Genomic DNA, 14,706 nt, shown 5'->3' with positions numbered 1-14,706 from the left:
TCAGGGATGATGGGAGCTGAGTCCAGCAACATCTGGTAGGTCACCACTGCTTTAGAACAGCCTCCCCCAAATTGCTGCCTGCCAGATGTTTTGAGTTACAAGCCTCATTGGGTGCTGCCTGGAGCTGATGGGAATTGCAGCTCAAAACATCTGGAGAGCTCCAGGTGGGGAAAGCAGCTTTCAGAGTTATATGCAGCTTTTCTGATCCATGCCAAGCTGGAGTTTTTATATAGCAGGTCCAAGTTCTGCAAAGGCTGAAATGAAGAAAGGACATACCAAAGTGCAACACAGGAGCTATGCCCATTCCCACATAACCCTGGGAAGTAACTTTTCCTGTCACTCTATGAACACACTCTATGAAGCCCAAACTTCAAGATCATCCTGACTGAGGATACCACTTGTAAGTTATCACTCTGATGGGCAGAAGTGCGAAGAGGTCAAAAATAAGGCCCATTTATTCTCTCTCTCTCTCTCTCTCTCTCTCTCTCTCTCTCTCTCTCTCTCATGCCCTGCACAATAATACCTTCTCAGATATCAAATCTAGACAGCAATTTGCTGAAAACCAGGGGTTAAAAAATGCAAAAGGGACTTAACAGAGTCACAAAAACCAAACAAGCAAGGGAACAAACAATCCAGGCCTGCACAAATATTTGTCAAAGTAGATTTACAAAGAATAAGGGGTGGGGTTAAGCAATTTAGGGACTGGATGCAGTACAAAGAACAGCGGCAACACCAGCAGCATTAAGAGACGACATCACACGGTCACTTGATCACAATATTCAGCCTGCCAGGTCAATCCATAAGCTGAGCCATTACAAAGCGAGGAAGAAGTTTCAGAAGACTTGAGGTGGCAGCTGGACTATACATGGGCTTAAAAAAGAAGAAGACCCCCCCAAATCATTCAGCTGTAAGGGGGGGGCAAGGGAAGATGCATGGAAAAAGGGCTGCTTCATAACACAAACCATAGAGAAATGAATGATCTGTGCCTCCTTATGAGGCCTACCAAGACAGGCTGGACTTCTCTCACCATGGTGATCTCCCCAAATAGGAAACGAGGAAACTTGCCAACAACAGGGCTTGTCCTTTAACAAAATGAAATGAAATCAAAACCCTTATTTCCCCCCAGGTTTCACGGCTGGTCCGTCCTTCCATCGATGCACATTGGTGTGCCAGAATGGCAGCAGTAAACCAGCTCTCAGAGAGGATTATTATTAATTTTTTTTGCAGAAAAGAGTACACTGTAGATTTTCATTTTGTGGTGTGGTCACTGCCCGGATGTCAGTCTGCCCACAGAAAGTTGAGAGCTGATCCAAGAGAGTGACCTGTGTTTTGTAGGCACCTGCCCTCAAGTGCTGCTTTCCTCTCCTGGCGTTCAGATTTCTGTCTGAAGGGTGTGGCCTGTGGGGGTGTACGGAGGTGGAGCTGGGTTGGGTTTGATGCCGCGTCCCTTCATGTAGGAGATGAACTGGTCGGGAATCTCAGCAAGAACGTCCTTAGCCAGCCGAGCCATACTCAGGACGTGGTTTCCTGTGCGGTCAATGTAATCTCGGAATGGGACAAACTGGGAGAGAGAACAGTATATTGAAGGCATGAAAGGCAAATCATTCAAAAGGCAATATATAGCCTTACAACAGAGACTTCCCTGATCCAGGAAGGCTGGACCGCATTCGTATAGAAAGATCACAGGTGGCAAAACTTGAGCAGTTCGCCAGGCAGAGATCACGCCAAAACTTCCCAAGCTTTGCAATGGAATTTGCTGCTCTCTGGTAAGTTAACCTCTTTTGATAGGCTATGCCTTTTAATTGTTACTCACCTCAAATCTTCAGGATGGGGTGGGCTACCTGAATTAAATACATATTAGAAAATATAGGAAGTTGCCTTGTATCTTTTTTTAAAAAAACCCCACACACGTTTATTTGATTTTACAAAAGTAAAGTTATAACAATACCAAATAGATCATCATATTTAGAGATTTCTCCGAATCTCCAGACTTCCATGGGTCCTACTGTCAACATTTTCAAGTGCATATTATTTCATATATATATCTCTCTCTCCATATTGTCCATAGTTTTGTTACATTATAAGTGTTATTAAAATCCTGCTAATGTTTTCATCTGCTTACAATGGTCTCCTAAATAGACTATAATTTTTCCCCATTCTTTCTTGAATGGGAAGTTTTTGTCTTCTTGGTTTCTGAGCGTTCTGGTCAGCTTTGCCATTTCAGCATAGTCCAACAGGAAGTTGCCTTGTATCAAGATACACTATTATTGCATCTGGGCCAGTCTAAGCTGACGGGCAGCAGCTCTCTGGAGTATGTACCTGAGAGGTCTTTCATGGCACCTTGCTACCCTATCATCCTTTTAACTGAAGATGCCAAATATTGAGCTGTTGCCCTGGCAATAGTTCTCACCCATCCCTGACAGCCTTGTTTTCTTTCCTCTATTCAGGTGCATATTCAGAGTGATGCAAGACTTTTGGAGCTAGGGAACCATGTAACTCAGAGAACCCTGTCTTGGCACATTCAGTTCAGTGAGGATCAGAAATGGTTTGCCTGGTGCAGTGGAACCATTATACTAGCTTGCTAGCAGGTGGGTTGCTCTTGCTTACTAGGAAGGGCAGGGAAGTCAGTGCAGTGCAAAGATGCAGGACTGTCTCTGTTAGTGTGTTCACACCACACCAACCTCACCCTCCCAGCAAGCAATAGAGACCCATCTGCTGGTAGTGGTGACTGGTGTCCCATTAGGACTCATGAGCCGGAAGGTAGGGGAGTGCAACAGTAGGTGCAGCCAGAGCCAACCACAGGCAGAGCCAACTTGCCCCGGTTTTGTCCTAGTTTTCCTCCTCCCGGTTGAGTTCTGGCAACCCTGAGACTAAGGAGGAAGCTGGCAGACAGTGCCACCCCCTGGGTTGGTTGTAAGCAGGCAGGCAGGTAGAGGTGGGCTGAGGGCAGGTTCAAGGTTGGGGGGGCAGCACGCCATTCCTTCCACTGGACAAGTCTCCAATGCCTGCCAGGAAAGCAGAGTAACAGCTGCTGTTGGGTCTCCTCACACACTGAAAGTGAGCTGAAAACCCCCACACTGACAAACACAAGTCAGCTTTGAAGCACGGAGGCTCTTCAGCTCTTGCCTGTTCTGCAACAAGACTGGCACACAAGGCAGATTGTGGTTTATTTTTTAAAAAATTAAAAAACATACCTGGACAATGTCACGTTCTGCAATCTTTCCACGGGACGAGATTCGAATGTCATCTCCATCCAGCTCCACCATGGCTGTCCATTGTGGGGAGGGATGAATGGAAGGAAAGGAGGAGGATTAATCATAGATAGCATGAGTAAGGGTGCAAAGGAGTCAAAGACTGCAGGAGGCAAACGAAACTCCTCTATGCCATGACTGATAAGCTGTTCCATTATCTGAAAAAGGCAATATGAGCAAAGAGCTCTACTGTCTTCTTTCAGAGAGTCAAGCAGGAAAACCACATTCAATTTTCATTTTGCATATTCTAATTTGCTCTACTGATGGCCCTATCAATGTCTGTTTCTCATTGCTCACTGCAAGATATAATCAATCTGTTATATTCTACCCGTTGATTTCACTATACAGCCTTTCAGCCTTGTTTTTTTGAATCAGGGACTGTCAAATCTGAGGCATGGAGTTTGCAATTGGTGGCATAAATACATATATGAGAAAGGTTAGCTGTTGCTTTGCAGCACTTTCTGCATACAACTGTACCTTGGTTGCCAAACGCCTTGGAACTCATACGTTTTGGCTCCCCAACAATCGAAAAACGGAAGTGAGTGTTCTGGTTTTCGAATGATTTTTGGAAGCTGAACATCTAGCGTGGCTTCCACAGCTTCTGATTGGCTGCAGGAAATTTCTGCAGCCAAGCAGAAGCCGAGCTTTGGTTTCCGAATGTTTTGGAAGTTGAGCAAACTTCCAGAACGGATTCCGTTCAACTTCCAAGGTACAACTGAATATCACACTGGGCTAATCATGCATCATTCAATGCCTATGGGGATATCTACAAATCTATAGTGACTATAGGGGTGTGCACAGCTGCCCCCATCTGCCCCGTGTCATGGATGCAGGGGTCCCGAAACAGGGTCACCTGCCCTGAGCTAACCTGGGGACCACCTGTAGCCCTAAAGTAGTTTTAGAGAGGGGCTTTCCCTCTCAAGTAAACATTCAGCCAGGAGCAGGGGAGTGGGGAGGAAATGTTGCTCTACGTCCCCCTGACCAAGAGAAGTGGAGTTAGTTCTTCTGGCTCTCCTTTGCCCCCAAAGGAGCACCCTTTTTCTTTTCAAGTGGCTTTTCTGCATGGATGTTGCTTGCAAAGGAGCGCCATGCAGGGGCGTAGCAAGGGTGGGTGCGGTAGGTGCGGCCCACTGCGGGTGCCCCCACTGAGGGGTGTGTGTGACAAAATGGCAGGCAGCACTCACAGCAGGGTCTGCAGCGCGCATAAGTCATGCATCTCAGGCACCTGCAGGCTCCACAATGCCTGCCTGCTGCCTCCCCCCCCCAGCTGTAGGGCGCCCCTGTCCTGTCCTTCCCTAAGGGCACTGCATGCTCCATCCCTACTAAGGGTGCTGCATGGCCGAATCACCCTGTCCCTGGGTGCCCCACCCCAGGTGCCCAAGAGGCTTCCTCTGCCGCTGGCACCATGCCTACTTACTCTCTGCAGGTGGAGATGCACTTGGGCCTAAAGGGGGCCGGCAGAGCACTGGGGCTTCAAAATATGCCACACAGCACTATGCAAGCACGAAAGCAAGGGCTTGCAAAGCACCGTGCCTTTGCCTGCATGGCTTGATTCAAAACCATGTGGGCAAAATTGGATTAACTGATGTCAGGTGACTGACAGGTGGGTGGCCCCACTCACCAGCCAAACTCAGCCAGATGGGGGAGAGAAGGATCTGGTTGGATGGTATCAATGCATTATTTACAATATATGTTTTTCTGCTTTCTGAGAATGGCTAATCCAGTGTCATCGCTGGTATGCAAAGCTGCAGTGGGTGGGTGATACCGTAGTTGCTATGGGTGTTTCTATCAGCACTGCTATATTAGTGCCTATTGCTGGACATGGTTCTGTTGGTTTTGCTGCTGGGACTTGCTGATTAGAAGGTCGGCGGTTCGAATCCCTGCGACGGGGTGAGCTCCCGTTGCTCGGTCCCTGCTCCTGCCAACCTAGCAGCTTGAAAGCACGTCAAAGTTAAAGTAGATAAATAGGCAGGAAGGTAAACGGCGTTTCCGTGCGCTGCTCTGATTTGCCAGAATCAGCTTAGTCATGCTGGCCACATGACCTGGAAGCTGTACGCCGGCTCCCTTAGCCAGTAAAGCGAGATGAGCGCCGGAACCCCAGAGTCAGTCACGACTGGACCTAATGGTCACGGTTCCCTTTACCTTTATCTTTTAAGCATAGATTGCAACTATCTCATACTGGCCTTAACCCCTGGGATAGTAGCTGCCATTGTAGTAGGAGCATAGGATTCAGCCTTTCAGCCAAAGCATTTGAAAGTCCTCATATTTCATGACTGTTTGCACAAAAGTTCTTACCGTCAAATTCAGCCTGTCCAACTCCTACAATGATTATGGACATAGGAAGCTTGGCAGCCTGAGAGTCAACAGGAAAGAAGGAAGAAAGATATGTGTGGCAGAGGGTTGGGGTTGAGATGGGAAGGAGAGGAAGAGAGAAAAGAGCATGAATTCAAAACAGAAAGCTGCAAAGTGATGGGTCAGAAATCAGGACATAGATTGTGTGGGGCAGAGATGGGATGGGGAGTCTCTTGCAAGACTGTAACTCCCATCACCTCCAGGCAGCACAGCCAGTGGTCAGGGATGCAACAACATCTGGGAAGTCCCAGATTCCCTACACCTGGGCTAGCTTAAGCACTGCTTGGTTATGAATATTTGCATTAAAGGTAAATAATATTGGGAAGTGGGAAAAGAGCAGCTGTTGCTTGCCTTTGGCACAGAAATATAAGAAAGCTAGAACCAAAGCCAGTCCTAATTATAAGTGGAAGACTATGGTGATCTAGGCCTTTTAAAGACATATGCGTAATAATTTTGTAGTTATTCATTTGTATCAGGGAGGGGAACCTTTGGCCCTAAAGGTGCTGCTGAGCTAGAACTTCCATCAGTCCAAGCAAGCATGGCCAATGGCCAAGAATGTGGGGAGTTGCAGTTCAGTGACGTCTGGAGGGGAAAAGGTTTCCCCACATCTGATTTATGTAATGACTGGTGGAATTTCAAATGCCCAGTGACATGTTCACATGTGGAACTTGAGTAGTGGGGTGTCCAGGCAGCCATGGCAGTGCAACTCTTAGCCATACTGAGAATATGATCCTCATGTGCGATTCACAAAAATCAGTTTTTGTGATAACTGTGACGTTAACATATGAGAGTGCTGGAGGTGAAATAGTTAAACAGGTTACCCAATCAGAACCCAGGAGGGTGGAGTCAGAGGGACTATAAAACCAGCTCTGGGAGGGGCGAAGGGGAGAGTTCGTTGGGAGGTTGGTTGGCGTGGGAGTGAATTGGGATAGAGTCTGTGGGGAGGTTGAGTTAGTGTCGCGAAATAAGCTGAGTCAGGAACAGTTAGGAGCTGGGAAGACAAGTAAAATCTGAGAGGTGGTTTAGTGAGTGAGAGCAGGCAGTGGAAGTTATAGGTCTGGATAGGCACCCCATGATTGTAATTGACTGAGACCGTTTATGAAACCAAACACTTGTTAAACTGCAATAAATAGAAGTTTATGTTCCAATTTAACCCTGATTGGACTCAGTATTGTACCAGGTAGGGCCTGGGTAGTGGCAGCGAGAAATAAAGTGGTGGCACAGGGATCAATAGACGGTGAAACGTCCTGTGACCCTGTGTGATCACCACAATAACTACACCAGGGGGAGCAGAACTTGGACTTTGAGTTCCCCCGCTCCCCATATTCCGTATGAACAATGAAGAGAGATTTGTCTTTTTAAATGCATTGCTAAGTTTGCTGCTGGTTGTAATGGCATATTGCCAGTCTAGCCTTACCCCCACTCCTTTGCAGCATATTTGTATATTTAACTCTGATCACACTTTATACGTGCAGACTTTGGATCTTTTAAAAAGCACAAAATGCCACTTCGTCCTTATATGGGTAGCAAAATATTTTGAGAATATTGCCATGGGGGAGATGGGGCAGGAGCCAATTCACACTCCACGGTGCTAAACTAACATAGTCATGGAATCAGAATTAACCCATTGTCACAACTGATTTATCAAGGAACTGCTGCTTCCATAGAAAAAGGGAGCAGATTCACCCAAATTATTTAGCCGCCTCTTCCAATTTTAATAGGCTAAGCCCTTCTGTTTGCTTATAGAAACAACCCTTTCTGAGACCTCTCCCTGACCCTAATGCTCTCCTGCTTGCTAATGGGCTTTGCCATTGTGTTATTTAAAGAAATCACAGTGATACGCTTTGTGCTTTCCATTCTGCTTGCCTGCCAAACACCTTCAGGAACTCTTTTGTTGTTGTTGTTGTTGTTGTTAACGCACACACACACTGTCTTTTTATCCAATTATCAAGCTTCCTCCTCTTCCCCATCAGCAATCACTGATTGTATTTAGCTGTTAAAAACGCAGACGGTGTAATCATCAGTGTGTTCTTTGCTGGGGCTGATCTCTGGCCGGGCTGGAACAGTTTAATAATGAGCACACCTCATCCATAACACAGCACATGGAAGTGTCAAAATGGCTGCATGGGTAGGAGGAGATAAAAGGAAAATTGCCCAAAGAAGTGATTGGGTGCTTAAAGCAATTATGGTGCAAATAGGAAGCTGCTGTGAGTTCATGTGGTCCAGCTGATACTCAAAGTTGCCTGGGAGGCCTGAGTTCAGAGCCTGCCTGAGCAATGGGCAAATTAGCCTTGGGCAAGTCATTTTCTCTCACCCTTAATCTTTCATCAGCTGCCTTGATCAGACAGGAGATAACAGAGGATGGCACACAGTGGTTAAAAGAGTGAGTTGGGAGACCCAAGCTTTAGGCTTGCTGCTTGATTTGGTTCTTCTCATCTTTAAAATGGGGGTCTACTTTATAGGCTTGTGCAGATGTTACTAATTAAGTTAAGCACTATGCGAGTTCTAAATCTGATTAGAAGTGCTGTATCATTCATGTTGTTAACATGAGGGCAGAAAATGGCTACAAGGTAAAGAAGGAACAGCATTTTTTTAAAATACTATTTAGTGCTCCTATGTGGAGTTCCTGTGAGGCTAGGGAATGTTTGACCTTTTTGCAATGGGAAAATGAATCTGTGCTGTGGCTACATCTCCCCCCCGCTCCGTGGCTTGAAATAAATCCCAGGATCTTAACTCTCTAGCATATTACATTGCCTACCTGAAACTATTTTACTCCCCATCCTGGCAGGTGCAGTTACACTTTTGTTTGTTGGCAGATCTTAACTCCTGGGACAACACCCCCAACCTGTGCTACTCACGTTGACAATAGCTTCTTTTGTCTGGGCCATGTCTGATATCACGCCATCAGTGATGATGAGCAAAACGAAATACTGGGAACCGTCCTGCACAGCTGCAGCGTACCTAAGTTTTGGGAGGAGATCATGAGAATTTAGGAACAGAGGCAGGAGTGTTGTCAGGGTGGTCTGAATTCTGAACTAAACACCCCCACATTCTGAAAGACATATGGTCTTGTAGTAAGATTAAAGCTTACTGGGAAATGATATATAATGAATTGAAAATGATGTTTAAAATAGCATGGTTATGAAGTAAGGAGAAGTTTACCAACCTACATTTTCATTAGGCTACGCTGGTTATCTCGCTTCATGGTTTGTAAGAAGCTACCAGAATGTCATCAGCCATCCAAATATGCCCATAAGAATGGGAGTTGCATTCTCAGTACCTGCGGGTCATTTCCAAACACAGCTAGCATTTGTCATGCTTTGTGACGATACCTTGCACTGATGAGACATACCTAGCCACGTGGTTAACCACCGGTGCAAAGTTAGTTGGACCATAGAGCTGGACGGTCTTGAGGCTCTGGTGATAGGCTTCAAGGATACCTTCTATTCCACTACAATGAGGATTGTCAACATTGCCATTCTGCAGGAGAGAAAGGGAGAGACAATTAGGGTGAAAGTTCCCCAGGCAGAGTGGCTGATTCCTTGCCCCTTTGGGATTCCCCACCGCAGCGGCGGAGCTAGCCGCTCGGGCACCTGGAGTGGCGCACATGCTGTGCACCCGGGGGTGGGGCAATCCATCCAGGGGGCGGGGCGATCTGCCCACGGGGCTGGGTGATCCGCCCGGGGAGTGATTGGTGGGGCAGCAATATGCCCGGGGGGGGGATTTTGTCACACCCCTGGGATGACACCCGGGGCGGACTGCCCCCACTGCATCCCCCTTTCTCCACCACTGTCCACCCCATTCTCAGTGTTTGGCTCAGCTGATGGACGACCATCAGCAGAGATCAATACATTGGCTAGAGGATCTGCTAGCTATGGGAGTGCAATAAATGTCACCAATCAGATATTATGCTGATGCAAAGGGAGTTGCCTTTAGGATTTAGAGGGGCAGCAACAGCAAATGAAAATGATGATTCTTCTTTGCATCTGAAGCTCATGTCAACTTTTCAAAGAGAGACAAAGAAACCAGCCCCAGGACTCTTTGATGTTCCTTGCCAGGTAAGCCTTCAAGGATGAGACCATCACATAAGAAAGCAAAGGTGTATAGTGCAAACCTATTAATGTTTGCTCAGGAGTAAGTCCTACTATGTTTAATGAGGCTTGCTCCCAAGCAAATGTGTTTAGGATTTTATTCTAAAAGATTTAAGGATTCTGCTATTGGTGAAAAGTTCCTGCTGAAGGAGAACATGGGGATTTTCCCTTCATCAGGGTATGTTGGCGGATGGGTCCCGTTTGCCTGCCATTGGATTCAATTTGAGGCAAAGTATAAGAAGCTGTTTCTGAGTGCTGGTGTGATTCCAAGGAAGGTTGTCAGTACCAAGGGGAACTCATGAGACACACGCCCATCCGGAGGAATTTTGGCTCCAAACCCAAGTGCTGGGAACATTTTGTCACTGTCATAGTCCTGGATTATCTCGCCAACAGCCTTCAGTGCCATTGCATAGGCATTGAGCTGGTATGGATTCATGTAGTGAAGGGAAGTAGACTGAGAGGGATTCCCTGCCAAAGAGAGAGAGAATGAATTGTAGTTGGTTCACTGTCTGGTAGGCTGTGGTGTGGCATTCATGAGGTCTGCATGAAGCCTTAGGAACAGAGGAAGCTCCTAAGATGCATCCCACCTTCCAAGGTTGAAGATACAATACACTTACTCAGAGGTAAACTGCAGCAAAAGTGATATAACGTATTTCTGACTAGGCACATATGGTATTATGCCTCTAGGCTACAGTCCTACGCAGACGTACAACTGAACACAATGAACACTTTTGAGAAAACATGCTGTAGATTGCACTGTAGATTTAACAACTTCAATAAATACGTGCATCTCCAAAAAGAATTATTTAAACATTGGGAAATCAAGTGAACAAAAACTTAACAGCAGCTCTGCGAGACATCTGCTGTAAAAAAACTTACCATTGGAAGCTGTGAAGTCAATGGCCACTGTGAAATTGATCTGCGTCCTGAAAAAATGTCACATCACATTACTTAGACTGATAAATCTATAAGCATTTTGATTAGCTCAGAACCTTTGAGTGGAATGACCAACCCAAGTGAATGTCTAGAACACCACTTATCCATCTCTTTCCTGGCTCCTTTCTCTTTCCATCTGCCTCCCACAAGCCTTGCATTTTGTAATCATTCAGAGTTGGATTCAGTTTTTGAACCTCTGTCTTTAAAGTTGAAAGAAGATGCAAAAAGACAGGTTATGCTGCCATGTGCCTTCTACACACAATTGGCCACAGCAACTGGCAGATACTCTGTGAGCAACCAATGTTTCTATATTATTTATTTTATTCACAGACTCCACCTAATACCTCACACTGTCAGGTTGTTGGGGGGGGGGGTCCCGAAGGCAACCTGGACAAAATTCTTTATTAAAACAACAAAACAGTTCAAAAGTAAAATCACAAGGTTTCAACCAACTAAGTTCCACTCAGAGAAGACTCCCTGGAATTAATATACAAAAGTTAGTATTGCCCATCAATATAAATGGGTCTATTCTAAGCAGAACTAATACTGGATTCAACCCACATAACAGGCACACACAACAGATAAGTGACCTCATATTCCTTGGGATCCTCAACAGCCTACGTAGACAATGTTTAGCTTTTTGCACTGTACTGGAGAGCAAAGCCTGCTGGACATAGTGGGGGCTTACTTCTGAGTAAACATACACAAGACTGGGTGTTAAAGAGTTCCTGCATGTTGGTACAGATTCCTGAGAAGAAACATGTTTGACAAGGCCATGTGGTGTCAAACATGTTTCTTCTCATGAATCTGTGCCAACATGTGGAGTCTCTCAGATATATGTGAGAGCAGCAGCCTCCTGCCTTTGAAAATGTGTCATCACCACAAAACAGGAAAGTAGCGTTATAGGGATGGGGGTGCTGAACCATCCATCCTCTTCCCATTCCTCCTAACCCTCCCACCCTCAGTTTTTCCCCATAGCTGAGTTAATTTATAATATTGGAGCCTAGCTAGAGCTAGATGCAGTGGGGAGAAAGGCTATGGGGAGGAATGCAACAGGCAAAGAAAGTGAGCATCCACTTATTGGCACCTGGGGGATTCATCCAGCACCCCCCCCCCATAACTACATCTGCTTGGGATTGCTCCCTCCCTAACCCTGTGACTTTACTACCGTTCAGGTTGAAAAACAGAAGTCTGTTTCTTCATACATAATCCCATCTTTCCAGGGGGAAACAAAGGAGCTAATCGCATGGCAAGCTGTTCTCTACACTTCCATTTTATCAGTTCAGCAGAAGCCAAATGGGAATTTTTAAGATGTGGAGCCTCGATTCTTCTAGGCCACCCAGAGTAAGAGGATTGCACATTTCTCAGCTGCTTCCCTTTCTCCCAACTGCAACAGCTCCAAGTCCCAGAAACTTCTGACGCTGTGAGTAAAGCTACCATTGCTGGACAGTTTTTGGCTAATTAGGCCAATTTGACCAAATCCTGCCATCTTTTCAGCTGGCATTACAACACACATTTTATACCCCAAATGATAGACTACAAAACCATAATCAGGCAAACTGGGTTGCCTGGGTTCTCGTTGACTTGACCAAGGTTAAACAAAACTGAACTCTCTAAGTCCTCTGCTGGAGCCGCTGGACCTTGGCTAGAGTGCCGTTGCTCTTGACATATGAGAAGGGAGGGTTGGTAAAATACCCCCAATTAATACACAGACCAAACATGCTGCTTTTCATTGCAGGATGTCAGTAGGCTGAGAGGCTCCCTTGTAACATCTTTCTTTTAATTCAGTGATTCCCCAGAGCCTATTTGAAAACTAGGGCATGAATGTGGTACGCACCACAGCCCAGCCACTTTATCTTCTTCAGAGGCACAGCATAATGCTGAAAAAGATGAAATTCTTCTTTTCCGGGTGATAGCTCACTGTTAAGGAACCTGTAGCCCAAATCCTCACACATCAACATGGTTCTGTGTTCTGAGCGGAGGTGTACCTAGGCTCCCTTGTGCCCTTGGCAAGGAGCTGTATTGGCACCTCCTGTCCCTTGCACTCTAGGAGAGGAGATGTGCCCAGCTGCCCAGAGCAGCGGAGGAGCGGCCCAGGGAACATGCAGATGGGCAGGCAGGCCCCTAGTTACTCAGGGCCACAGTGGAAAGGCGTGATTTTGGAGGGCCCCTGGGCCTGTGCCATCGCTGGGTGCCAAACTCACCAACCCTTAGCTATGCCCCTGGAACCGAGTACCATGGGGCTTTAGGCTCCTAAATGTATTCACCTAGGGTCACCAACCTTTTTTTGGGGTGGGGGTGTGGACACATTTGCAAAATGGATATGTTGTTGTGGGCACCACACCTCTCCCTTCCCCAATGTAACCTTCTTTGGATTCCACATAGGCTTGAAGTAACTGTTCTACTGGTTAAAGAAGGCTTCTTTCAAGCTCATTTTGTGGTGGGAGGCAGGTGGGGATGGTCACCAGGGAAAACCTTTGTTGACACTTCTGTACCTGTGGCTGCCATGTTGCTGGCCCATGGGGTACAGAAGGTCAGCAAACTTTTTCAGCAGGGGGCCGGTCCACTGTCCCTCAGACCTTGTGGGGGGCCGGACTATTTTTTTTTGGGGGGGGGGGAAATGAACAAATTCCTATGCCCCACAAGTAACCCAGAGATGCATTTTAAATACAGTGATACCTCGGGATGCGAACGAGATCTTTTCCGGAGCCCTGTTCGCATCCTGAAGCGAAGGCAACCCGCATCTGCGCGTGTGCGGGTCGCGTTTTGCCGCTTCCGCGCATGTGCGTGATGCCATTTTGACTGTCTGTGCATGCGCGTGTGGCGAAACCCAGAAGTAACATACTTAAATACTTAACTTGAAGCACATTTATCCCGAGGTATGACTGCAAAAGCACAATTCTACTCATGAAAAATCACCAGGCAGTCCCCACAAATAACCCAGAGATGCATTTTAAATAAACGGACACATTCTACTCATGTAAAAACATGCTGATTCCCGGACCGTCTGCAGGCCAGATTTAGAAGGCAATTGTGCCGGATCCGGCCCCTGGGCCTTAGTTTGCCACGGTGTACAGAGTTGCCAGCTTAGGATTCCACCGTTGCTGCATTGCATTGTCTTCAATAACTGATGATAAACCAATAGTTATAAATGTCAGGTGACTGTGTCAAGTGGTGTTGCTAACAGCACAGCACATCAGTTATACATTATGTTTTCTTTGTCTTACTAGGACTGGTATGAAGCAAGTCCCATTTCTGGGCTCCATCCCAGTGGATGAAGAACAGTGGTTTAGAGGACAGCTAACATTAGTGCTGATAAAAGGGATGATTGAAAAAGCTGCCTGCAGACATTTCTCTGGCAGCCTTCTCAGATGAGATTCCAAGCCTGTCATCTCCTACCCTCAGTCAATATCAGCGCTCCCATGACAGACCCTTCCTTCAGATGTTGTGCAACCACCGTAATGAAAGAATGCGGCTGTCAGTGGAAGATAACATTTTAAACTTCTGGTTAGATAGGCAGAGACAAGGCCAGTGGGAAAGGACTTTTTGTTTTGCTGCTGAGATCCATTGGGGTACCAGAACTAGTGCAGATACATGGAGTGTGATCCTCATCTGCCACTATATATAATACACAGGCGCACACACATACAGGCAACATGGGCATAAAAGGGTGTGTGTGTGTGTGTGTTTAAGAAGGTTGGAGTTAAATGGCAACGGTATGGTATTTCATTGGAGATTTGAGGATAAGAACACAGGGACATAAGAACCCAGCTTTTGCAAGGCTCCATGTTGTCCATCATCCTGTTTCCTACATTGTCTGTTAAGAAGTTACTGGGAAGTCCAAAAGCAGGACTTGGAGGCAACTTCTCCCACTGTTTCTCTGCATAAATACCTCTGAACCTGGCTCACAGGCATTGATAGACATATTGCTGGACCTAAGTGTAAATTCAATACTAATAAAAAAACCCCTCTATCATTAAAGTATTGCAAAAGAAGTAATAAAGAAAATGAATCTTTGCCTAGCTGGCTAATGACACTCCAGCACCAGTCTGTGAATGAAACAAGCTTAATTTATG

The 14,706-nt window shown here is 46.3% G+C and overlaps 1 protein-coding gene across 2 annotated transcripts in view; it reads right to left on the bottom strand.

The window, feature by feature from the left end:
• Positions 1–649: 649 nt before the first annotated feature.
• The window catches only part of CPNE5 (copine 5), a 131,301-nt gene continuing 117,244 nt past the window's right edge, over positions 650–14,706 (bottom strand). The window contains exons 15-21 of one of the 2 annotated variants that reach the window (XM_083509437.1): positions 10,574–10,620; positions 9,981–10,162; positions 8,956–9,083; positions 8,462–8,564; positions 5,547–5,604; positions 3,195–3,268; positions 650–1,561 (exon numbers count right to left, since the gene is read on the bottom strand). In XM_083509437.1, the coding sequence (XP_083365563.1) occupies positions 1,373–1,561; positions 3,195–3,268; positions 5,547–5,604; positions 8,462–8,564; positions 8,956–9,083; positions 9,981–10,162; positions 10,574–10,620 (781 nt within the window). In that variant the 3' untranslated portion in view covers positions 650–1,372. The remainder of the gene's footprint in view (positions 1,562–3,194; positions 3,269–5,546; positions 5,605–8,461; positions 8,565–8,955; positions 9,084–9,980; positions 10,163–10,573; positions 10,621–14,706) is intronic. The other variant, XM_083509438.1, reaches the window with a different exon arrangement.

The sequence above is a fragment of the Podarcis liolepis genome (assembly GCF_965112155.1).
Source record: "Podarcis liolepis genome assembly, chromosome: 6".
Taxonomy (NCBI): domain Eukaryota; kingdom Metazoa; phylum Chordata; class Lepidosauria; order Squamata; family Lacertidae; genus Podarcis; species Podarcis liolepis.
The sequence above is the reverse complement of the archived record's forward strand: the minus strand, read 5'-3'. Positions and strand labels throughout refer to the sequence as shown.